Source organism: Aotus nancymaae, unplaced genomic scaffold (genome assembly GCF_030222135.1).
Source record: "Aotus nancymaae isolate 86718 unplaced genomic scaffold, 86718_ANA_hifiasm-v0.15.2.pri h1tg000008l, whole genome shotgun sequence".
Lineage (NCBI taxonomy): Eukaryota > Metazoa > Chordata > Mammalia > Primates > Aotidae > Aotus > Aotus nancymaae.
The window spans coordinates 42,824,874-42,850,616 of record NW_026988419.1 but is presented as its reverse complement, the minus strand read 5'-3'; the positions used below and the strand labels follow the sequence as shown (position 1 = coordinate 42,850,616).

The following is a 25,743-nucleotide window of genomic DNA, read 5'->3' as shown; positions in this document are numbered from 1 at the left end:
ATGTTGGAAATTGTCTCTATCCCAATACTGATTACAGGACTGCAGACATATTAATATATGTATATATATATATTATATATATTTTTTCACTAAGCTATAAACTTCAGAATAGTGTACTCAAGTGCTTTATGTAAATTATAATAAGAAAAGGCAACAAGGGGAAGGGCAGTGATTGAGAGAGGCATGAGGAGGGCCTCTGAAATGCTGGTAAAGCTTGTTTCTTGATCAGGTGCTAGTTATTTAGGCATGTTTGGTCTGTGAAAATTAATCAAGTTGTATCATTATGCTTTGGGCCTTTTAAAAAATTTCCCAAAAGACACAGCTCTTGCCCTTGAGAAAACCACAATGCAGTGACAGACATGCACATAAAAATACTATAGTTAGAATATACTGTGTGCTTTTTGTTTTAAGAAGCTAAATTTAAGATCTATGGAACGAGGTCAAAGCTAGAATCAGTGGCTGCAGCAGCTTGATAAGGGCTGTGCACATGTGCAGATACATATACTATCTACTGGAACCGATAAATTGACAATCTGTTAATTTTTCAAGGATACTGAGATTGTATGAAGAGGAACAGCCTAGCTGAGGTTTCACAAAAGGCAGTATGACCAGTTACCACTTGTAATTACAACTTGGAAGACTGGATTTATAAAAATATTTGTAATCCAACTTTTCAGAATTTATAGTACTTTCCTTTTATACTACATTCAAATTGAATAATAGCATTAAGAAAGGAGAAATGAACTATTTGTTTAAATCAGTCATAGTTCACATTCCTGAACTAGCATTGTTTTCATTTGTCTCAGCACAAGTAAAATATTCTCATCCTAGCCCAGTGATTTCAAGACTAGCCTGTACATTAGAATCACCTGGAGACTCAGCCGGGCTCCGTGGCTCATTCCTATAATCCCAGCACTCTGGGTGGCTGAGGCAGGCGGACCACCTAAAGTCAGGAGTTTGAGACCAGCCTGGCCAACATGGCAAAACCCAGCCTCTACTAAAAGTACAAAAATTAGCTGAGAGTGGTGGTGGGTGCCTGTAATCCCAGCTACTCAGGATGCAAAGGCAGGAGAATAGCTTGAACCTGGGAGGCCGAGGTTGCAGTGAGCTGAGATTGCTTCACTGCACTCCAGTCTCCGAGACAAGAGCCAAGCTTCTGTCTCAAAAAAAAAAAAAAAAAAAAAAGAATCACCTGGAAACTCGTAAAAATTCCAAAGCCCAGGTCACACCAAGACCAATTAATTCAAACTCTGGAGGTGGGGCACAAGCACAGATATTGTTGGAAGGTCCCCTAAATGATTTCAAAGAATGGAAGCTGTCATTAAAAATCAACACTAACACTTTATAATTACGAAACTGAAGTGACAGATTGTATCTTATTTAGGGATACTTTCTAAACAAGGTTTTCAGAATTACTTTTAAAGTCTGAACTACACTACCCTAAAACACCATTTCTAAAATGTTTTCAACTCGACTCAATTTTATCTTTTTGGAAGTTTTAAGTAATGAAAAATTTAAGAGCTAATTTCTTTAGATCCAGAATGACTTTGGATTCCTGAATGAGGCCAGTACCCAAACGTCATTTCAAAGTTAAAGAGGATGTTGCCAGATTTGCAAGTCTTATCTAACAGTTTAAGTACTGACTGCAAGTAAACAGAACTCAGGCCTAGCTCCAAGTCCCAGTTTTATACATAAAATATAATTTTATTTAACTCAGAGAAAGTTAATGTAAACCTACCAAACGCAAGTGCAAAGCCACTGTGCACAGTATTTACAGGTCACAAAAACCTGTGGACCAATTACTACAAAAAATACATACATACAACCAAATTCCTTGTCAAATTCTATATAATCATACTGCTTTCATTCATTCTAATTCATACTCACCTGTCATTTAAAATTTGATATTAGCTTTTATACCTCAAAATGTATTGAGAATTCAGGGCCCCAAGTACTTCTGAATTATGATCTTTCCTTTCTACTGGCTCCAAAACTGCCATCTGGTGGAGAGGAAGAGGGCATGCACATCTCCGCTACTTCTAATTTCTTAATTAACTTTTATCAGGCTTATTTCCTTCAGCTGACGTCAACTTGACTTTTGAGAACAGTCATTCTCAAAGTATGGTTCTTGAACAAGGACCATCAACATCCCCCGAAAACTTGTTAGAAACTCTGCCCCACCCCACATCTACTGAACAAGAAATGGTGGAGCCCAGAAATCTGTGTTTAATAAATCCTCCAGGTGGTTATGATGTATGATGTTTAAATAAACAACTGTCTTAGATGAGAATTTTATGACTCAGGAACTTCTTGCAATTGTCCAATAAAACAAACAAGGCCTCAGGAAATTAAACAAACTACGTGAAACTGTTGAAGCAGGAAGACATCATGAAAGTAGTGCTTAGTGAAATTATCCCAGAAGTAGGCAAGGTGTGAATAGGGCAGAAAATCAAGTCCAGGAGGCCAATAATTTAGGCATGGGGTGATGAAGAACAGCAGCTGTGGAAACAGAGGGGAGTGATATTATTAAGATTATGAAGTAAAAACTCAACGGAAAAGAATGTCAAAAACAACTTTAAGATTTCAAGCCAGGACAACTTGGAGAATATAAAAAAGACAGGGAAAGAAGGTAGCTGGATTGCAGGATGTAATACAAATTTGATTTTGAATTTCAGTTTGTCTGACATAAGCAGAAATATTCAACAGAGAAAAGAGACTAGAGCTTGAAAGAATAGTTAGGACTAAAGGTATGTTTATGCCACATGCGTGTAAAATCATTGAGACAGGAATCTCTCAGCCCTCTATAAGGAATAAATGAGAAAGCTGCAGTTGAAAACTAATTGCCAAAAGGATGCCACCTGCCAACTGCAACTGTGGTTTCGGTCAGCAGCGTTTTATTTTTGTATTCTATTTATTTACTTATTTTTAGAGAAAGGGTCTCACCCTGTCACCCAGGCTGGAGTGCAGTGGTGTGATCACAGGCTCACTGCAGCCTCAATCTCCTGGGCTCAAGCCTTCCGAACAGCTAGGACTACAAGCACACACCACCGCACCTAGCTAATTTAAAAATTTTTCATAGAGACACAGTCTATGTTGCCCAGGCTGGTCTCGAATTCATGGGCTGTGATCCTCCAGCCTCAGCCACCCAAACTGCTGGGATTACAGGCTTGAGTCACCATGCCCAGCCCAGCAGTGTTTTGTTTTTTTTTTTTAATAGCATTTTAGGTTTTGGGGTACATGTGAAGAACATGCAAGATTGTTGCATAGGTACACACGTGACAGTGTGATTTCTGCCTTACTCCCCTTCACCTATATGTGACATTTCTCCCCATGCTGTCTCTCCCCAACTCCCCAACCCCCCCTGCTGTCTCTCCCCTATTTCCCCCCAACAGACCCCAGTGTACAGTACTCCCCTCCCTGTGTCCATGTGTTCTCATTGTTCAACACTTGCCTATGAGTGAGAACATGCAGTGTTTTATTTTGCGTTCTTGTGTCAGTTTGCTGAGAATGATGGTTTCCAGGTTCATCCATGTCCCTACAAAGAACACAAACTCATCATTTTTGATGGCTGCATAATATTCCATGGTGTATATGTGCCACATTTTCCCTGTCCAGTCTATCATCGATGGGCATTTGGGTTGGTTCCAGGTCTTTGCTATTGTAAACTGTCCAGCAGTGTTTTAAAGCTACTAACATTATCTGCATGGAATGGGAGAGATTAAAAAGAAGAAGGAAAAAGAAGGAAAAAAAGAAAAAAACTACTAACATTTAAAAATCAAGAGATTTCACCTAAAAATGCAGTTTTTCCAGAAAAATCAGTGGTTATGGAAACCCTGGGTCTATATTCTATAAGGACAACAATGCCTGGGGCTGAGAAGCTGCCTCTTCTCTAGAGCACTCCCTCCAGCTCACCAGTCCCCCACACTGCCATCTAGCCAGTATCTGTCAGTGCTTCCTTCTCAGCCTCTGCATTCAGGCTAGTGATTCCTAACCCAGGAAAAACCTAACAGAGCATCAAAGATTGAGTCTTTGGTCAACTAAGAAACAACTAAGTAGAAGTAAAAGAGAAGAGGCCAGGTAGCTCCCAATTCTTTGGGAGGCTGAGGCGGACAGATCACGAAGTCAGGAGTTCAAGACCAGTCTGGCCAACATAGTGAAATCCCGCCTCAACTAAAAATACACACACATGTGCGTGCACACACACACACACACACAAATTAGCCAAGTGTGGTGGTGTGCACCTGTAATCCCAGCTACTCGGGCGGGTGGCTGAGGCAGGAGAATCATGTGAACCCAGGAGGCGGAGGTTGCAGTGAGCCGAGATCATGCCACTGCACTCCAGCCCAGGCGACAGTGCGAGACTCCGTCTCTAAATAAATAAAATAAAATAGAAGTAAAAGAGAATAGAGGCAGTCAAAGAGCAAAAACCAAAACAATATAGTTCAGCAGAGTACAGAGCAGATGGAAAAGACAACAAGGCCTATTAACAACCTAAAAAGTAACCTCTTTTTTTTATTTTTTAAGAGACTAGGTTTCGACGTGTTGCCCAGGCTGGAGAGCAGTGGCACAATCATAGTTCACTGTAAACTTGAACTCCTGGGCTCAAGTAATCCTCCCACCTCAGCCTCCCACACTGGAAGGAAAGGCGTATGCCACCACATCCAGCTAGTTTTTTTATTTCTTATTTTTTATACAAACGGGGTATTGCTATGTTGCCCAGGATTGTCTTAAACTCCAACCTTGGCTTCTCAAAGTGCTAGGATTATAGGCATGAGCCACCATACCCAGCAAAGAGCAACCTCTTTGAAGAGGCTTCCCGACTCCCTCTCCCTATCTGACTCTGGCTCTCATAACTGTACTTTTCCCCTAAGACACTTACCAGAATTGGTACCTAAAAATTACTTTTCACTATTTGCTTCTTATCTGCTCTCCTTTCAGACTCCAAGGGCCTTACATAAGGAACAGCAGGAACACCAAGCAGTCCAGGGTGGCTATAGGATAATAGAAATGCCTACAACTGTGCTTCCCAGCAAGTAGAACAGAACAGTAGGTAATTGTTCATTCACGAATATACTGGGGCCAAATCTGTGAAATCCAGGCTGGTAAATTTGTATTTAATGGCATAAGCAGAAGGGCACCTCTGAGTTTCTGAGCAGAAGGATGGCAGGCACTGAAGTAAACCTTAGCAAGATTAACCTGGCAATCATATACAAAAACAATTCACACTGCGAAGATGAAAAAGTGATAAATTTGAGACTATTGATGAAACTTGAATCCGCAGGAAGAGGTAAGGTCTGGGAGTGTGAGAGAACTTAGATAACTTTGAGAATCTAGAAGAATGATAGTGGAGAGAGGGAGAGGGGGGGAGAGAGAGAGAGAGAGAGAGAGAGAGAGAGAGAGAGAGAGAGAGAGAGAGAGAGAGAGAGAGAGAGAGAGACAGAGACAGAGAGAGAGAGAGAGAGACAGAGAGATACTTATGTACAATTTTTTTTTTCCTTTTTTTCTGAGATGGAGTCTTGCTCTGTCGTCCAGGCTAGAGTGCAGTGGTGAGATCTTGGCTCACTGCAACCTCCGCCTCCCAGGTTCAAGCAATTCTCCTGCCTCAGCCTCCCAAGTAGTTGGGATTACAGGCACCTGCCACCACACCCAGCTAATTTTTTTTGTATTTATCGTTGAGACAGGGTTTCACCATGTTGGCCAACCTGGTCTTACTCCTGACCTCAGATGATATGCCTGCCTCGGACTCCCAAAGTGCTGAGATTACAGGCGTGAGCTCCTGTGCCTAGCCCTTAATTGCAAATTTATATATGAGGTGCAACTGAGACATTCAGAGGGTTGGACCAGCGCTACAGCTCAGGGCAAGTCAGGTTAGGCAAAAATTTGAGTTATCCTAAGAGATGATTTAGTTGGGAACCAAAAAAACCTCCAAGAGCTAAATTGCACTGGGGTAAGAGAACACGTGGTGGAGAGTTGCATTAGGAAAGTAGGCCAGTACTGGAGAAGCCAAGGGAGGCCAGAGTTCAAGTGTGGGTGCCCAACACTGTCAACCATGGCCAAAGGCCCTTTTTTCTCTCAGAAACACTTCCCTTATATATTTGTGGGTTAGGTTGTTGTGGACTGGACCACCTTGGCCTCTGCTTTCTAGGATAATGCCCACTCCAGGGCTGAGTCTGGAAAAGGCATCTTAGATCAAAGTCCCCAAAACAGTCCTGGCCCACCTCCAGAGTCTGCATCTTGGAACATAGGGTGGAAGAAAGCCAAGCTGAACTGTGGGAATGACAGATCGTTTCCAAGTCAGTTAACTTTAACAAACACATCTTTCCAATTTGTTTCTCAATTTGCTATTTGCTGACAACACTGAAAAAGCAGCAGCAACGATTATGTGTACTGATTTTCTTAGTATTTACTAAATCTCTCCATGAGCTGGTGCAAAGACAACTAATTTTAAGGTATTGAAAAAACAAGCAGAAAAGCAACTCTTCAATGTATAACAAGTATCTACTGAGAATCAGGTCTGTGGCTACAATGTTAGACATCTAAACACTTTCCACTGAAACTATTCTTCTTAAGTCAAGGAAACACTTTCATTCCTTTGCAGGAAACCCGGAAGGCAAATTTTAAGGCTTAAAGAACCCAGTAATTTAAGTTGTCCTTACTTCAAGGAAATAAGGATGTTTCTCCCTTCAAATGGACGCAGCTGCTACCTGGAATGACAGCATGGCCAGGCAGCGGGCTACTCAAGACTCATGAGGCCTAACTTCCTAAAGATGATGGCTACCAGATTTCCTAGGCTGAGCTCAAGGCGCAGTGAGGGGTACTTTCGAAAAGTTAAAACAACTTTTGCAAATATGTTCCCCCATGCCACGTTAAATATCAGCAACACTAGCCTGAAAGTTCCAGACGCCTGTATTGACGCTGGAGTCAAGCAAGAAAGCTGAATAAAATCACACCACGGGCAGACAGACGTGCAGCAAGTGGCAAAGCACCTGTGTGTATTGGTTCCACAAAACATGCCGCACAATTCCTCTACACTGAATCCCTCCGTGTCCCCAAACTGCACCCAACTTTGAAGAAAGGAAAGAAACTGAAGCCAAAAGAATGAAGGTCGTGTGGGGACAAGGCTGAATTGAGAGCCAGAGGCAGAAAACGAGGGTGTTGCTGCAAAGAAGATGCTAGAGGGAGAAAGAAGAGACAGGGAGGCGGGCTGGGGCTTGGGGCTGGCCAAGGTTGGGGTCTCACAGCTGCGCCTCCGAGCGCGACTCGAAACTTCGAAGCCAGCAGTCTCCACTCCCGGCCCTTTTCCCTCTTCCGCGAAAGCCGCTGAAGAGCCTGCCCTTGGCAGCTCGCTCGCTCACTCACCTTGACATGAACCTCCACACTTCTAGCTGTCCCATCGCCAAACACTCCGGAGCTAAAGCAGCAAAACGAGAAGCACCGGGACACTCCCACCGCCTCACGTGAGCCCCGCCCACCGCCGTCCTGCGCCGCCGCGCACTGATGACAAGTCCTCCACGAGGCCAGAGCGGCCTACAGCGGCCTTCTCCGCTACGCGACGCTGAGGGGCGGGGCAAGAACGACGCCAGGAGGAAATAGTTGAGGGCGGGGAAGGGAGATGGCACTGGGGCGTGGCCTGAGATCGGAGACTGGGCCCGAGAGAAGGCGAAGAGCGAGCTGAGCCGGGGCGGGGAGAGGGAGAAGAGAGCGGACCAGGGCGGATTCGCAGGAAAGGAGATTGCCCTCTAGAGGCTGTCTTAGCCCAAAGCCCGAGCTGTTGTCTAGGCTTGACCTGCCAATTTGACCAGCAGGGACTGATGTGAAAGACTTTTCTGGAATTTTAGTAATTTTTAACTAAAAATGTAAACTTAGTATTCTTTGAGAATCAAGTAGAGTAATTACGCTTGATAAAGGACATCGGTGTAGTTTATTTATTCCTAACCCAATATAGCAGAACTCTTTTAACATTAGGATTGAGACATTTTCAGTTTTCTTGGGAAAAGTTGTAAGTCTCCCACTCTTCCTCACAGACAGACAAGAGTTGTCTAATTAAGAGATAATAGATATGTCTTCCCAACTAAAGTAAAAGTTACTGTTATCGGTGAAAGCATGATTACATTCAGAAGGTAGCTTACTCTTAAATGAAACCAACATATAACTCAACCACTAGGATCCCCTGTTAAATTGAAGAAAGCGTTCCTCTGCTTCCAGACCCACCCAGATGTCCAGCAGAAAACATTTCATCGCCACTAAAGTATTGACACATTTATCAGAAAGAAGAAACCCGGTGACAAATTTCAGAGAGGACACATGAAAGACGTTTACTTAGTACCATGATATTTAAAGAGATACACTATTGAGACTTTGATCAAAAATTACTTTGCTAACCTAGGTCAAATGTAATAACCAAATGCCCACTAAGAAGAGGACAGACAACAAACATCACTGAAGGAACTCCTTACCTGCAATTTGGTTTTTAATGGCCTACAGGACATCACCATCTGACATCATCATCATGTTTCATTCACTGTGCAGAGCAATGAACCAGTCATCTGACCTAGCATGGTTTACTGGAAAAAGCATGGACTTACCTGTCAGACAGACTGAGATTCAAATCTTCCTTGTCACCATAGCGTCACATGTGTGAAACCTGAGTCTCACAAGGCCCCATCATTAGAAGGGCGCTGTGCTTGTTTTAATGCTGTGCTATTAATAATTTTTGAACAAGGAACCACAAATTTTCATTTTACAGTAGGCCTGCAAATTATGAAAATCAGTCCTACCCCTAGCACACGAATAGTTTAATGACCTTGAGCAAATTATATAGCTTTTCAGAATCTCCATTTTCTCATCTAAAAATGGGTGTGTTGATGACTAAAGACTAGAGGTGTTTGTGAAGATCCATTAAAATACAGATGGAAAGTCTGGGCACAGTGGCTCACGCCTGTAATCCCAGCACTTGGGGAGGCCGAGGTGGGCAGATCATGAGGTCAAGAGATCGAGACCATCCTGGCCAACATGGTGAAACCCCATTTCTACTAAAAACACAAAAATTAGCTAGGCGTGGTGGCATGTGCCTGTAATTCCAGCTAGTCAGGAGGCTGAGGCAGGAGAATCGCTTGAACATGGGAGGTGGAAGTTGCAGTGAGCCGAGATCACATTGCCACTGAACTCCAGCCTGGCAACAGAGCAAGACTCTATCCAAAAAAATAAAATATAAAAAAAAAAACCTCATTAGAGAAATGCAAATCAAAACTACATTGAGATACCATCTCATGCCAGTTAAATGGCAATCATTAAAAAATCTGGAGACAACAGATGCTGGAGAGGATGTGGAGAAATAGGAACACTTTTACACTGTTGGGGGGAGTGTAAATTAGTTCAACCATTGTGGAAGACAGTGTGGCGAGTCCTCAAGGACCTAGAAATAGAAATTCCATTTGACCCAGCAATCCCATTACTGGGTATATATCCAAAGGATTATAAATCGTTCTACTATAAGGACACATGCACACGAATGTTCATTGCAGCACAGTTTACAATAGCAAAGACCTGGAACCAGCCCAAATGCCCATCGATGATAGACTGGACAGGGAAAATGTGGCACATATACACCATGGAATATTATGCAGCCATCAAAAATGATGAGTTCGTGTCCTTTGTAGGGACATGGATGAACCTGGAAACCATCATTCTCAGCAAACTGACACAAGAACAGAAAATCAAACACCGAATGTTCTCACTCATAGGTGGGTGTTGAACAATGAGAACACATGGACACAGGGAGAGGAGCACCACACACTGGGGTCTGTTGGGGGGAAATAGGGAAGGGACAGCGGGGGGTGGGGAGTTGGGGAGAGACAGCATGGGGAGAAATGTCACATATAGGTGAAGGGGAGGAAGGCAGCAAATCACACTGCCATGTGTGTACCTATGCAGCAATCTTGCATGTTCTTCACATGCACCCCAAAACCTAAAATGCAATTTAAAAAAAAAACCCAGATGGAAATATGTGCATAAATTACTTAGGGACTTTTAGGTATTCAAGATCTGTCAGTTGTGCCACACCTTCCACCAAACTGTCCTTCCTATTCCTAAATTCTCTATTTCTTCCAATGATGCTATCGATCTTCTGGCTTCCAGCTCTAGAAACCATAGTCCTTTAAAAAAATTATCTTAACATTCTATTTCGAAGATTTTTCAAACATATAGCAAAGTTATAAAAATTTAAAGTAAACACCTATGTGCTCACCACACAGATTCTACCTAGATTTACATTTTATCTTGCTTTATTCCTTATCCCAAATATCTTATTTTTTAATGCATTTCAAAGTTAATTACAGGCATTGTTTTACTTCTCCCAAAATATGGCATGTGTCTTATTATCCAGAGTTAAATATTTGTTTACATATTTTTCCTTTTGAGACAAAATTTATATTCTGTGAAATGCTCAAATCTTAAGTGTACATTCACTGAGTTTGACAAATGTATACACTTGTGCAACCAAAACTCCTGAGATATAAACCATTGTCATCACCCCAGAAAGCTTCCTCTCACGATTTTCCAGTCATTCTCTGCCTATCACTGCTTTCCCCACCCCAACCCCACCCCAGAGGCAACCACTGTTCTATTTTGAAAACCATTGTTGTTTGTTTTGAGGCTGGGTCTTACTCTATCACCCAGGCTAGAGTACAGTGCCACACTCACAGCTGACTGCAGCCTCAGCCTCCCTGGGCTCAAGCAATCCTCCCGCTCAGCCTCCTGAGTAGATGGGACTTCAGGCACATGCCACCACACCCAGCTAATTTTTGTATTTTTTTCGGAGAGATAGGGTCTTGCCATGTTACCCAGGCTGGCCTCCAACTCCTGGGCTCAAGAGATCTGCCCACCTTGACCTCCCAAAGTGCTGAGATTACAGGTGTTAGACACTGCATCCAGTCTTATTTTTTCTCGATTACTTTTGCATTTTCTAAAAATTCACATAAAATGGAATCATACAGTGTGCACTTTTTGTGTATAGTGTTTTTCACTTAGCAAAATCTCCATATCGTGTGTATCAGTAGTTTGCTCTATTTTATTATTAATACTTTATTATATGAATACACCACAGTTTATTGATCCATGCTCCTCTTGATAGATTCCTGGGCTGTTGCCAGTTGGGGCTACTATGAATAAAGCTGCTGTAAACATTCTTGTGTAAATCTTTTGCAGACATATTTTTCCTTTTCTCTTGGGTAAATATCTATATGTAGAATGTCTTGTTTATAGGATAGGTCAATGTTTGGTTTTATATGAAACAACCAGACCCTTTTCAAGTGTTTGTATCATTTTGGACAAGAATTCTGGTGGCAGACAATCCACAGAATTGGGAAAAATGTTTACAAATGACATATTTGATAAAAAGCTATCTAGAATATATAAAGAACTATCACCATTTAAATAACAGAATTTTTAAATGGATAACAAATTTGAATATACTATACAGCTCTCCAAAAAAGACATATGAATGGTCAATCATCATTGAAAAGATGCTCAACATGATTAGCCAGCAGGGAAATGCACACCAAAACCACAATGACTTCACACCCACTGTAATTTTTTAAAAAATCAAGTGTTAGGAGAATTTGGAATCCTCAGACACCACTGGTGGGAATGTACAATGGTGCAGCTACCTTGGAAAAACATCTGGCAGTTCCACAAATGGTTAAACAGAGTGACCATATGACCCAACAATTCCATACCTAGGTATAATACCCAAAATAAATGAAAACATAGTCCTCACAAAAACTTGCACATAATGTTTATGGCAGCATTATTCATAATTGCCAAAAAGTAGAAATAACCCAAATGTCCATCAACTGATAAGTAGGTAAAAACAAAAGTTACATATCTATACAATGAAGTATTATTTGGCAAGAAACAGAAATGAAGTGCTGATACATCAAGATACAACATGAGCAAACATGGAAAACACCATGCTAAATGAAAGAAGCCCGTCACAATAGACCACATATTATATAATACCATTTGCATGAGTGTCTAAAATAAGCAAATGTGTACAGATAGAAAGTAGACTAGAGGTTCCCTAAGGTTTGAAAGGAGGTAGGAGAATTGGAGAGTGACAGCTAAGGGGTACAGGGTTTTCTGGTGGAGTAATGAAAATATTCTAAAATGAATAGTGGTGATGATTGGGCTACACTAAAATGAAAATATTGTAAAATGGATAGTGGTGATGTTGACTGAATCATATACTTTATATGGGTGAATTGTGTGGCATATAAATTATATCTTAATTTTTAAATAAAGAATTCTGGTTGCTTCATATCCTCAGCCACATTTTGTATTGCCAGTCTTTTTCATTTTAGTCATGCTGGTGTGTATGTAGTGTTATCTCTTTGTGGTTTTGATTTTAATTTTCCTGATGTCTAATGATGTTGAGCACTTTTTCATATGCTCATTATCTTCTTTTAATTTTCTTGCCCATTTTTAAATTGGGTTATCTTTCCATTCGTATTTGATTTTATCTTTTTTATTATTGTTCAATTATCTATCTCTGTTACAAATTATCCCTACAATTTAGCAGCTTAAAGAAACCAACATTTATTGTTTCTCAGAGATTGCAAGGCTCAGGAATCAGGGAGAGACTTAGCCAGGTGGTTCTGGCTCAAGGTTGCTCATGAGGCTGCAAAGCGTTGGCTGGGATTGCAGTCATCTGCATGCTCAGCTTCCAAACTCATGTGGTTGTTGGCGGGTTACAGGTGCTTTCACATGGGTCTCTCCATGGGGCTCTCACAGTGTAGCAGCTGGCTTCCTCTGGAGAGAGAGAGCCCAGAGAAACAGCCACCAAGACAGAAGCCACAATATCTTATATCCATCACTACTGCTTATTTTATTGGTCATGAGGGCAACCCCAGTACAGTATAGAAGATTTTATAAGAGTTTGCATGTTCAGATGCAAGGATCCTTTCCGGCTGTTTGGAGGCTGGCTGTCATACTTGATTTTTTTTCTTTCCTCATTGCCCGTCGGTCATCAAGGCATACCACTTATTTCTTTGAAAGATCTCTCAGATTTGTTCTAACCTCTCAGCATCTCCACTGCCACCATACTAGTACCCACTTGTAACTCATTCCAGATTTAACATCTCTCTTCTCCCTCAACCATCACACCCTTCAATTCATTCTGCATTTTACTGAAAATGAATTTTCCTGAGATACAACTTTTGATGGATTAAAATACAACTTTTGATGTGCTAAATAATCTCACAATTGTCTACAGCTGTCTTGTCCAAAACTAGACACAGGTGACTACTGTGCACTTAAAATGTGGCTGGTATAACTCGGGAACTCAATTTTTAAAAATTTACATTTAAAAACTAAGGCAATGGTAAAAATTTTATATTGATTACATGTTATAATAACAGTATTTTGGATGTATTGGGTTAGAGAAAATATGTTATTTAAATTAAGTTTCCCTGTGTCTTTTTACTTTTTCAATGGTGCTACTAGAAAATATTAAATTACAGCCAGGCATGGTGGCTCACACCTGTAATCTCAGCACTTTGGGAGGCCAAGGTAGGTGAATCACCTGAGGTCAGGAGCACGAGACCAACCTGGCCAACATGGTGAAACCCCGTCTCTACTAAAAATACAAAAATTAACCAGGTATGGTGGTGCGCACCTGTAGTCCCAGCAGCAGTCTGTTCCTCCTAGGGCTGAGGCAAGAGAAACGCTTAAACCTGGGAGGCAGAGGTTGCAGTGAGCTGAGCTCGTGATATTGCACTCTGGCCTGGGTGACAAGAGGGAAACTTCATCTCAAAAAAAAAAAAAAAAAAAAAAAAAAAAAATTACATATGCGGCTCACATTGTATCTGTATCAAACAACAGTGGTCTATAACATTCCCTTCAAACTGACTGACTTTTGAGGCAACAGAAACAAGGCTTCACCTTAGCTATTCAACCTTATTTACCATTTACCTGCTCTTATTCCTGTCACATGCATCTCCCCTGGATGTCTCTGAGTATATAATGTTGATTTTCTGCCACTGCTCCTCAGCTCATGCAATTCCTTATACCAGGAAAGCCATTCTTCTTTTATCCTCCTCTAAAATTTATTCAGCCTAAAGGCTCAAGTCTTATCTCTCTATAGTAATATTTTACTGTAACCTCTACTGCGCTCTCCTATCTGAATTTCAATTACATTTCTAATTCATTCTTCATTACTTCTCTCTCTCTCTCTTTCTCTCTCTCTCTCTCTCCCTCTGCCTCTCTTGAGATGAAGTCTCACTATGTTGCCCATGCTGGACTCGAATTCCTGAGCTCAAGTGATCCTTGCATTTCAGCCTTCCCAATAGCTGGTGATACAGGCACACACACTGGGCCTGGCTTATGACTTACTTTTTACATAATTTGTTGTCATAATTGAATGCTAATTTCCTCTCTCAAACAAATTGCACATTCCTTGAGGACAGGAACTGTATCTTATATTTTGTCTGAATCTTTCAAAATCCTAGTGCTGGGACATGGTAAGAGGACTTACAAATTTGATATACTAATTATATGAAGGAAATTTTGTATACAAATAACTTTGTTATATTCTAACCAGTGTAAACCTGGCATTAATGTGGAAAAAATAAGGTTGTAACATTTATTTGTTAAAATGCAAGTACTACTTGATGTAAGTACCGATAACATGAAAGATTATCCAGGAGCCAGCACAAGGACTGAATGATAGGAAAGTGATTCCCTCCTACTTTAATTTCTTGGAAATCAACGATTGGCAATCAATGAAGGCTCTGGAGAACCTGCCAAAAAGCCATTCTTGTTGCACTGAGGCCCCATAGCACACCCAGCCCTGTACCATCCCCCTCTCCCTGAAGCTCTACCACCAATCAAGTATGTCTGTGAATGCCAGGAATGAAATGCAAGATGCTTATTTTCATTGTCCCAATAGCCCACTTCTGGAAGGATCTCTGAGATCCTGCCTTTTCCTGACTCTAACCAGCTGTGCTACCTAGTCGACTCTACCTTGCCTCCTCACTCATAGGGTGAGTAGGAAACCTCAGGACTAAACCCTCTACCCCTTTCATGCCTCTTGGAAATATGCTAAAACCTACTTGTTTTCCTTTTCTTTGCATTTGTGATTTTTCCAAAAATTTACAAAGTGGTCCTTTGAATGAAGGGTGTGTTCCATGCCAGTGGTTCTTGCCAAGCCAGAGTAAGGTTCTCTGACATGCAATGAGCTCATTGGTCCCCACCCTAAGGCTGTGAGCAAGGTAGTCTCAGAGTACCCCTTTGGCCAAGGTCAACTGCAGGACTCATGAATGCACAGAATGTAGACAACCTGCAAGAAGTCCTGGTGTCTTCCCAACAAGGAGACCTGGGTCATACAACTAAAGGCCAAGAAGTAGGGCATTGCCCAACTACTACAGACAAGAACTGGGGAAAATAGAACTTGATTCAGTGACTCCAGACAGCAGTGTTCATTTCAATTTATCAATCCCAAAAGGGTGGTGTGGGATACTGTGAGGGCTGTGACCCAGTAGCACTTAAGGAATTACCATTTCCTACTTTGCATTATGGGCATGAATGACTAGCCTTATGGATCCCAAGGTTTTTAGAATACCTGCAGTTAAGTAATAAAATCCTCTGGATCCTCTCCCTTCCTTTTTGCTTGGTACCCAAAGCAAGTTAAATGAGCCATTTTGCAAGGCTAGTATTCATCAAATAAGCATCAGTATGGCTATGTGATGGTTAAGACATTGAAATACTTCTAAAGTGATTGTAAATAGCTACTGCTCACTGCCAGGCAACTCATTACCTTGGGCCCAAAGGATCCCCAAGACGGTACTGCTGAAGAAACCAACCTGGCACCTGCCAGGTGACTGGCCATAGCTGACTACACTAGACCCCATCACATGTCTTCATAGTGAGCCCAGATCCTTTTGGAGATGGCACTCCTTGAGAGAGTGCTTGCATACCAGAAGGCCTATGCATGGTGTCCATCAGGCTGTTCTTCCCAGGGCTCAGACTACCTGCTGCAGGCTGACACACACAGACTTACCTCCAGGGCACTTCAGTGTACCGTAGCTCTTCAGCATTTTAAATATTACTCTTGCCTTTTTGTATGCTTGTGCTAATCATTTTGTGCAACCCAAAGAACAGGACTGGACCACGTGCATTATGATGGAATTGTTGAAAGGATCACATAGACAAAACTGGGAACTGAAAATCTTTGGAAGAGGATCCACATCTGAGCCCCTTTCTTCTCTATCTCCTTCTCTTGTTGGCTGTGTGGAACCTCATGCAAACTTGTGGAATGTCTGCTTCTATTTGGTGCTTTGTTTAATCATGGAGGGGCTATTACGATCCAGGTGCTGTGTTAGTGTTAGGTTCCAGGGGTTACATGGAGCCATGGAAGCACATAGTAGGGCCACATGTTATAGTGTAGGAATCAGAGAAAGCTTCCCAGGAAAGGCAACTGTTTTAGATAGAGAAACTCTGCACAGATGGAGCATAATAGGTGACTCCAGCATTCTGACAGTGGCACAATAGAGGTAGGGAGCGATCAGGTCTCTAGGGACTAGGAAGCCTCCTTAAGGGTATTTAAGCAGAAATATGACATAATCAGATTTGACTTCTATCAGTATCACTCTGAAGTGTGGCCAGTGGATCAGAGGAAACTAATCTCCCTATACATTTTCTGTATCTTCATGCTAACTTGACTTGCAAGAGATTTTGATTTGCCTTGGCTTGTCTGATTCCAACTCTACTTCACGATATCATCTCATAATATTGCTTTTAAATAGATATTTTTAACATTCCTATTTTGTTTTTATCGCACTTGCTAATTGATTAATCTGTTTCTTATTTTCTGAACTCAGCAGAGCAATCTGATGAGCCTGGTGTAACTTTTTTGAGCTGTGAATGGACCAACTTGGATTAAGAGGCCATAGCGTTTAATCAGTCATTTGCATACTGGGAATGTTCATGGGTTCCAACATTATATGAGTCTGGCAGGAAATTATGGCTTATTTCTCAGATCATCAACTAGTAGTATCCATGCTCAGAGTATTGATTCAAATAGCAGCTGATAAGGATAGGAGTATCGATAAAATTGGAAAAATTTTAAATAAAGATAGTTCTATTAGACAAAAAAAAGTCTGTATATATGATGTGCAGAAACATTCTAGAGAAATGCACACCCAAAACATTAACAGTGGTTATCCTTGGGTGGTGGTGGAAATATGAGTGACTCACTTCTTCTCTATAATTATTTACACTGCCTATTGTTTCACTTAAGAACAGATAGTTGTTTTGTGACAAAAATAAAAGTGATTTTTAAGGAAATCAGGGAGCATTACACATATCTGCCCCATTTTTCCTTATGGCTAATTCCCAAAATACCTTTTGGACAAGTTTCGTCTTTACTACATGCACTTGGTTTCTAGTGAGTTGCCACTAGGTGGTGAATATACCACATCAAACAAGATTGAAAGGCTTCCATTTTTTAAATAAGCTAATCCCTCCAAATGAAATTTCTTAGAAAAAAAAGTCTTAATACATTTTTCAACTTTGAGATATGGCATACCAAATTATGTCTCTAATAATTAGAATAAAAATACATACATAACACATTCACAACATAACACTGACATTATAAAGACTTTGTACTGTATTTTCCAAGAACACAAGGCTTTGTGCACAGAAATACTACAATGGCCATTTGTAGATTTAACATAATTTGTATATTTCTTTTTTTTTTTTTTTTTTTTTTTTTTGAGACGGAGTTTCGCTCGTTACCCAGGCTGGAGTGCAATGGCGCGATCTCGGCTCACCGCAACCTCCGCCTCCTGGGTTCAGGCAATTCTCCTGCCTCAGCCTCCTGAGTAGCTGGGATTACAGGCACGCGCCACCATGCCCAGCTAATTTTTTTTTGTATTAGTAGAGACGGGGTTTCACCATGTTGACCAGGATGGTCTCGATCTCTTGACCTCGTGATCCACCCGCCTCGGCCTCCCAAAGTGCTGGGATTACAGGCTTGAGCCACCGCGCCCGGCCAATTTGTATATTTCTAATATACAATGTCAAATTATCTTTATTATTGAAAAATATTCATTTTATGTAGATACAGTCTTGAGGACCTCACTTTAGAAATAAATATTTATATTTAGCATTAAACATTCCCAAATGAGTAAATGAATAAAATGATCTGTCCTACAGGTAAGTTGGTTTACAAATTCTATAATGTTCTGTGAAACTAGTATCACCCAATACCAAAATCAGGCACGATCACAACAAAAAAATAAAACTAAAGGCCAATATCCCTGTAGTATATGTTGAACATACATGCAAAAATCCTGAACAAAATACTAGGAAACCCAACTGAACAGCACATAAAAAGGATAATTCATCATGATCAAGTGGACTTCATTTTGGGGATGCAAGGATGGTTCAACATTCTCAAACGAATAAATGTGATTAACCACATCAACAGAATTAAAAAGAAAAACCATTTGGTCATCTCAACAGATGCGGAAAAAGCATTTGACAAAAGCCAACATCCCTTTATGATAAAAACTCTCAACAAACTAGATACCTCAAAATAATAAAAGCCGTATATGACAAACCCACAGCCAACTCATACTGAATGAGGAAAAGTAGAAAGCATTCCCCCTGAGACCTAGAACAAGACAAGGAATTCTCACCACTGCTATTCAACATAGAACTGGAATTACTAGCTAGAGCCATCAGGCAAGAGAAAAAAATAAAAGGCATCCAAACAAATGACCTCTTTTCATTGATGACATAATCTTATACCTAGACAATCCTAAAGACTCCTCCAAAAAGACTCATAGACTTGATCAACAACTTCAGTAAAGTTTTAGGAAACAAAATCAACGTACAAAAAGTAGTAGGATTTTCAGACACCAAATATTTTCAAGCTGAGAAACAAGGCAAGAACTAAATCCCATTTATAATAGCCAAAAAAAGAAAAAAAACAGAATACTAGAATATATTTAACTAATGAGGTGAAAGATATCTACAAGGAAAACTACAAAACACTGGTGAAAGAAATTACGCATAACACAAACAGAGGAAAAAATATCCTGTGCTCATGGATTGAAAGACTCAATGTTGTTAAAATTACCTGTGCAAAGCAATCTTCAGATACAACACAATACCTGTCAAATTACCAATGTCATTCTTCACAGGATTGGAAAATAATCATCCTAAAGTTGACATGAAACCAAAAAAGAGCCCAAATAACCAAAACAATCCTAAGCAAGAAAAACAAATCAAAGGCGTGGCATTACATGACTTCAAATTATACTATAAGGCTATAGTAACTAAAACAGCATGGTACTGGTGCAAAAAAAGACAGATTAATGGAACAGAATAGAGAACCCAGAAATAAAGCCACATACCTACAAACAACTGATTTTTGACAAAGTTGACAAAAACAAACCATGGGAAAAGGGCACCCTATTTAATAAATGGTGCTAGGAAAATTATCTAGTCATATGCAGAAGAATGAAACTGGACCCTATCTGTCACCATATACAAAAATTAACTCAAGCTGGATTAAAGACCTAAATGTAAGACCTGAAACTATAAAAGTTCCAGGAGAAAACCTAAGAAAAATTCTTTTGAACATTGACATAGGCAAAGAATGTATAAGACCCCAAAAGCAAATGCAATGAAAATAAAAAAATACAAATGAAACTTAAACTCAAAAGCTTCTGCTCAGTAAAAGAAATAATCAGCAGAACAAACTGACAGCCTACAGTATTACCTAAATAATGAAGTACCTTATGTTACAGAAGGACATTGTTTAACAAATTAAAAGACAGTATAATCACCATATGAGAGATCTATTTCTTGTCTCCTCTTGCCTTTTCAGTCTCTTGTAAAAGATATTTGCAAATTATGCCTCTGACAAAGCGCTAGTATCCAGAATCTACAAGGAACTCAAATCAACAAGAAGAAAACCAAAAATCCCATTAAAAAGTCGACAAATCAGGAGTTTGGGGCTACAGTGCGCTATGATCATACCACTGCACTCCAGCCTGGGTGACATAGCAGGGACGTCTCTTAACCAAAACAAACAAACAAACAAACAAAGGTGGTTGGTAAAGGACACAAACAGACATTTCTCAAAAGAAGACAAACAAGAGGCCAACAAACACATGAAAAAATCTCAACATCACCAATTTTCAGAGATATGCAAATTAAAACTACAATGAGATATCATCTTACACCAGTAAGAATAGCTATTATTAAAAAATTATAAAACAACAGATGATAGCATGGATGTGGAGAAAAGGAAGCCCTTATACACCATTAGTGGGAATGTAAATTAGCACAACATCTATGGAAAATAGTATGGAGATCTCTCAAGGAACTAAAAGTAGAACTACCATTTAACCCAGCCATTCCACTACTGGGCATCTACCTAAAGGGAAAGAAATCATTATACTAAAAAGCCACCTACACTTGTATGTTTATCATGGCACTATTCACAATTGTAAAGTCATGGAATCAACCTAAGTGTCCATCAATGGATGAATGGATTCTTTTTCAATGTGGTATATATACACCATGGAATACTATGTAGCCATTAAAAAGAATAAAATAATGTCCTTTGCAGCAACATGGATGGAGCTGGAGGCCATTATCCTAAGTGAAATTATTCAGAAACAGAAAATCAAATACCATATGTTCTCACTTATAGGTAGGAACTACACCATGAATATATATGCACATAAAGATGAAAATAATAGACACTGGAGACTCCAAAAAGGGGGAGGTTGATACAGGCATGAGGGCTAAAAAAATTTATCTATTAGGTACCATGTTCACTGTTTGCGTGACAGGTATGCTAGAAGCCCAAACCTTACCATTATGTAATATATCCATGTAACATATCTGCACGTGTACCCCTGAATCTAAAATAAGTAAATAAACCTTTTAAAAGGGAAAAAATAACCTAATTTTATGATGTTAGCAAGTCTCAGGGAAGTATAATCAAAAAGATCTTCAATAATAATTATGGCCATTAAGCTCCACTGGGTTTCCCTATAATTATTTGTGTATATACATAGCAATAATAATTTGTAAGTGGCATAAAATTTTTTTACAGTATGTTACAGTATGCATATACTTCCCTCTGATGGACCCATGTTCCTCAATATTTGATATTTCTTCCAGGAAGGGGAAAATAAAAGCAAGTGAGTGTTGAAATGGTTTGTTTTCCCACTCATGGGAGAACATCGAATCCTCATTTATATTGTCCTGGGATTTGGGTGGCTGAGGCTTTCTACTGTTCTAAATACTATATTCTCTTTTCCTATGGCAGATAAAGAAGGAGGTAAGGAAAAAGATAATAGTAAATATTGATATTCTGTTTTCTGATATTCAGCTACTAGGTTCAGAAACCCTCCTTTGAAACTCTTGCCTCAAATTAAAAAACTCTTGCCTCCTAAATTAAAAAAGAAAAATGATTCGTCCCACAATACTAGTGGTAAAATTAATTTAAATTTGTATAATTTCTGCCTACATTTAGAAGCAAGAAACTCAGAGCACAAAGAGTGTGGAAGGCAAGAGACCAATGTTTGATATGTGTTTTTCAGATTCAAAGTCGATGATGTAGGAAATAATTTGCAGCTGATGGAAGATTTATGATAAATGGTAACATCAAAGCTTTTTTCCCCCAAGTTTTACATTTTGACTTCAACAACGAAAACAAGTTAGAGACAGCTGCTGCTATACTCCAATCTCCTAGACTCTGGAGTATGTTGAAGTCAAAAACTCTGTACTCATCCATAGGTAAGACTATCTAAATGGATGGAGAATGGGAGACCAGAGATGCAGTGAAGTAAGTGGTGACAAGCTTCCTTTTCCTCGTCTTGGCATCAAGCAGTGGTCTCCAACTTCCATTTAACTCCTTGATCCTCAGAGAAGTAACTAATAACTGCATTTGTTGCTATTTCCAAGATAAAATTTAACCATGTATGTCAAGATATATGTGGTTAACCCTTGAACGTGGATTTGAACTGCGTTGGTCCACTCACAAGTGGAGTTTTTGCAAACAAACACAGATCAAAAATACAATATTTATGGGATGTGAAACACGCCTACAAGGAGGGCAGAGTTTTTGTAGACATGGGTTCTGCTGGGCCAGCTGCTGGGCTTGAGTATGCTCAGATTTTGGTATCCATTGGTGGGAGGAGTATTGGAGATCCCGGAACCAAGTACCCTGTGGATATGAAGGAACAACTGTATTTAACCTTTCTTCATGACCTTGTGGAAAGAGTAAAATAAGGAAAAACTGTGTACGATGGGGGAGTAGGGGAAACGTTATGAAGAAAGAAACTATGTGAACTAAGTTCAAAAATAACATAAAGGAAGTGTGTGTTTTTTCTGATTTTCCAGTGTTTTATTTCAATTTATAACAGTTCATTTGTGCAAACTCTAGATTAATCACAATAAGCAAACATTTCCCTGTTGGCACATTCTATTACAAGACTTGTGAAAAGCATTTGGGATCAAATATGTATGAAGCGATTTGAAAGTTAAAATTCTTTTTAAGTTGTAAGGTATTAGGAGTAAAAGTACAATCCCATGTTCCCAAATATATTTTAAATGTCTCTACAGTATCACCTAAATGACACACCTTATATCACAGATGGAAATTATTTAACAATTAATAAGACACTATAATCAGCATATGAGAAATCTACTTCTTGTCTCCTCTTGCCTTTCCAGTTTCTTGTTGGCCTAAGTTTTCATCAGAATGATTTGGTAATATGAGGTGTGGAGGAGATAGAATGGGTGCAGTTTAGGAAAAGAATTTGATTCTGTTTATTGTATATTTTAAAGAAGGTTCTTAAAGCTCAATTTTTAATGCTTAAGAAATTAAATGATTTTTAAATGCACTATTCCCTATGAAATGAATTACATACTCACACTTGCCACAAAATATCAAAAGATAGACTGCCAAAATGTTTACAGTTCCAAAAATAAAACTAGGCAAGCTTATTCCAAAGCAAAATACACAAAACGGAGCAAGTAATCAGGATGTAAATATTCAACATAGCAAAGTATGCAATAAAATGATTTTACAAACTAAAATGTATCAGCGAGGATCCAAGAATACATTGATTTTAGAGTGGACTGTGGAAAAATAAAGCAAACAAGAAAATATCCAGAGAAGTTTAAGAATAGGAGGAAATGAGTCATTGATAATATGCTTGCTCCAGAGGATAACCTTTGTACCAAACAGCAGAGAACTGGACATCTAATCAGCAGAGGTTGCCTTTGGCAGTTTATGAAGGAATGTCCAGAGGGAGCACTGGGAAAAGCAGTCCAATAATCCTTCCTTGAATTTTTTACTCTTCAATTTCAGCCTTTAATTCCCTTGAGATCAGGGAATTCAAATCCTAAGGACCCATAAACTTCAAGAATTTTGCATTTACTATATTTAACATCTGGGAATTTAGTAAACAATACTTCTATGGAAAGGTAAGTGAAAAAAAATTTCCATTTTATGAAGTTTGACATAGATGGAGCATGTGTGTATGTGTACATGTGTGTGTGTGTACAGAGTATGATAAAATAAAGATAAAAGCTCAAGGCCCAACAAAAGCTTTTAGAGAGATGCCTATATTCTCATGCCTTCATGACTATAAGTATATCTGCTATGACTTACACTAGAAATTTGCTGTTTGCTTTTGATATCTCAGCTGCTTGTAGCCCTCAGGACCACATTGTACTCCCCCTAGTTTATATAGGTTAGTAACCTTGCACTGTACCTTAAAAAAACTCAGAGTTTTAAATGTTCTATCACAAATATTAAGGATTCCTTTCCTAAATCACAAATGTGCTTTGCTTTCATGAGAGTTATTCAGTATTATCTAAGGCAGGTATAAATGATTTATATCAGTTAATGATTTAAAAGGAACACAAAAATAAGGTTATGCAACATGGAGTTAGGAACCTTTTACAACTATATCAGTTCATCTGGCCCTTGGTGTGAGCCAACCACGTTTTTAAACTATATAGTCAAGTCATTTTTACATAAGCCTAACAGAAGAGATATAGGTGACAAGTGCTACAAAACTATTTTATTTTATTTTATTTTTTCGAGACAGGGTCTCACTCTGTCATCCAGGCTGGAGTGCAGTGGCACAATCTTGGCTAACTGCAACTTTTGCCTCCTGGGTTCAAGCAGTACTCCCACCTCAGCCTCCCAAGTAGCTGGGACTACAGGCATGCAACACCACGCCCGGCTGATTTTTGTATTTTTTGTAGAGACTGGGTTTTACCATGTTGGCCAGGCTGATCTTGAGCTCCTGACTTCAAGGGATCCACCTGCATCGGCCTCCCAAAGTGCTGGGGTTACAGGTGTGAGCTACCACGCTTGGCCTGCAAAACTTATTTTAGTCCAGTGAACTATGGTCAATACCAATTCAAGTTTCCAGTAGCTGATTTCAAGTTATGAGGTGGAGCAATAGCAAGCACATAGCACTGATCTGTGTGACAATTGGTAACTTCAATGCTAGTTTGATGTGATTGACAAGATTGAGATGATTGAGGAAAGGATATGACTGAATCCAGAAAGGCTGAGAGTTGCCTACTGACATCGCTACCATTCATCCTTCCTTATTCTAGAGGCCTTGGCTAATGTGTCATTAAAAACATATTTCAAAGGAATATTTAATAACAATGAAATGCTCAGATATAGTGATTACACAACAGTTTACAAAACAATATGTTTAGTAATATTTGCAAAAACAATACACAGAGAAGACCGGAAAGTTATACCCAAAAAATGTTAGTGCATAGAGTAGTGCAGTTATAGTGCATAGAGTAGGTTTCGCTTCCTGCTTTATACTTTTTAACACTTTTCAGTTTCCACAAGTTTTTATTCATAACACATTACTCTTTTATTTATTTATTTTACTTTAAGTTCCGGGATGCATGTGCAGAACATGCAGGTTTGTTACATAGATATATGTGTGCCGTGGTGGTTTGCTGCACCTGTCAACCTGTCACCTAGGTTTTAAGCCCCACATGCATTAGCTATTTGTCCTGATGCTCTCCCTCCTCTCAAGCCCCCTCCACAGGCCCCAGTGTGTGTTGTTTCCTTCCCTGTGTCCATGTGATCTCACTGTTCAACTCCCACTTATGAATGAGAACATGAGGTGTTTGGTTTTCTGTTCCTGTGTTATTTTGCTGAGGATGATGGCTTCCAGCTTCATCCATGTCCCTGCAAAGGACATGAACTCATTCCTTTTTATGGCTGTATAGTATTCCATGGTGCATATGTACCACATTTACTTTATCCAGTCTGTCATTGATGGACACTTGGGTTGGTTCCATGTCTTTGCTATTGTGAATAGTACAATACATTATTTTTATAAACACAAGTCACTTGAAAAGAGTAAATAAATTTTATCTCTGATAAAATATTAAAAATATTTTGAAAAGTGAATTCGAGCAGGAAATTACCCTATTGTTATTAAAATGCTATGCCATTGTCACAGTAATCCAAAGAAGGATGAATGAAACGAAATAGAGGATCCAGAAGTATGGCCTACTGTATAAAAGAAGTTAATATATGATACATCAGTTATCACAGAATCATGGGAAAAAAGTTTGTTCAATAAGACTTGAATAGTAAATAGTTAAAACAAAATTAGAGGAAATATAAATGAATATTGATCTGATCTTTGGTTTAAAAGGATCTTA

The 25,743-nt window shown here is 39.5% G+C and overlaps 2 protein-coding genes across 3 annotated transcripts in view; one reads left to right on the top strand and one right to left on the bottom strand.

Moving 5' to 3' along the window:
* HIBCH (3-hydroxyisobutyryl-CoA hydrolase) overlaps nt 1–7,469 on the bottom strand; it is a 103,034-nt gene extending 95,565 nt beyond the window's left edge. The window contains exon 1 of one of the 2 annotated variants that reach the window (XM_021672015.2): nt 7,360–7,469. In XM_021672015.2, coding sequence (XP_021527690.2) covers nt 7,360–7,394 — 35 coding nt within the window. In that variant the 5' untranslated portion in view covers nt 7,395–7,469. Of the gene's footprint in view, nt 1–1,887; nt 2,160–7,359 lie in introns of those variants that run through there. The other variant, XM_064373237.1, reaches the window with a different exon arrangement.
* Nucleotides 7,470–23,284: 15,815 nt separating this feature from the next.
* The window catches only part of INPP1 (inositol polyphosphate-1-phosphatase), a 35,652-nt gene continuing 33,193 nt past the window's right edge, over nt 23,285–25,743 (top strand). Inside the window, exon 1 of the mRNA XM_064373236.1 lies at nt 23,285–23,514. The gene's annotated coding sequence lies outside the window, so the exon portion shown is untranslated. The remainder of the gene's footprint in view (nt 23,515–25,743) is intronic.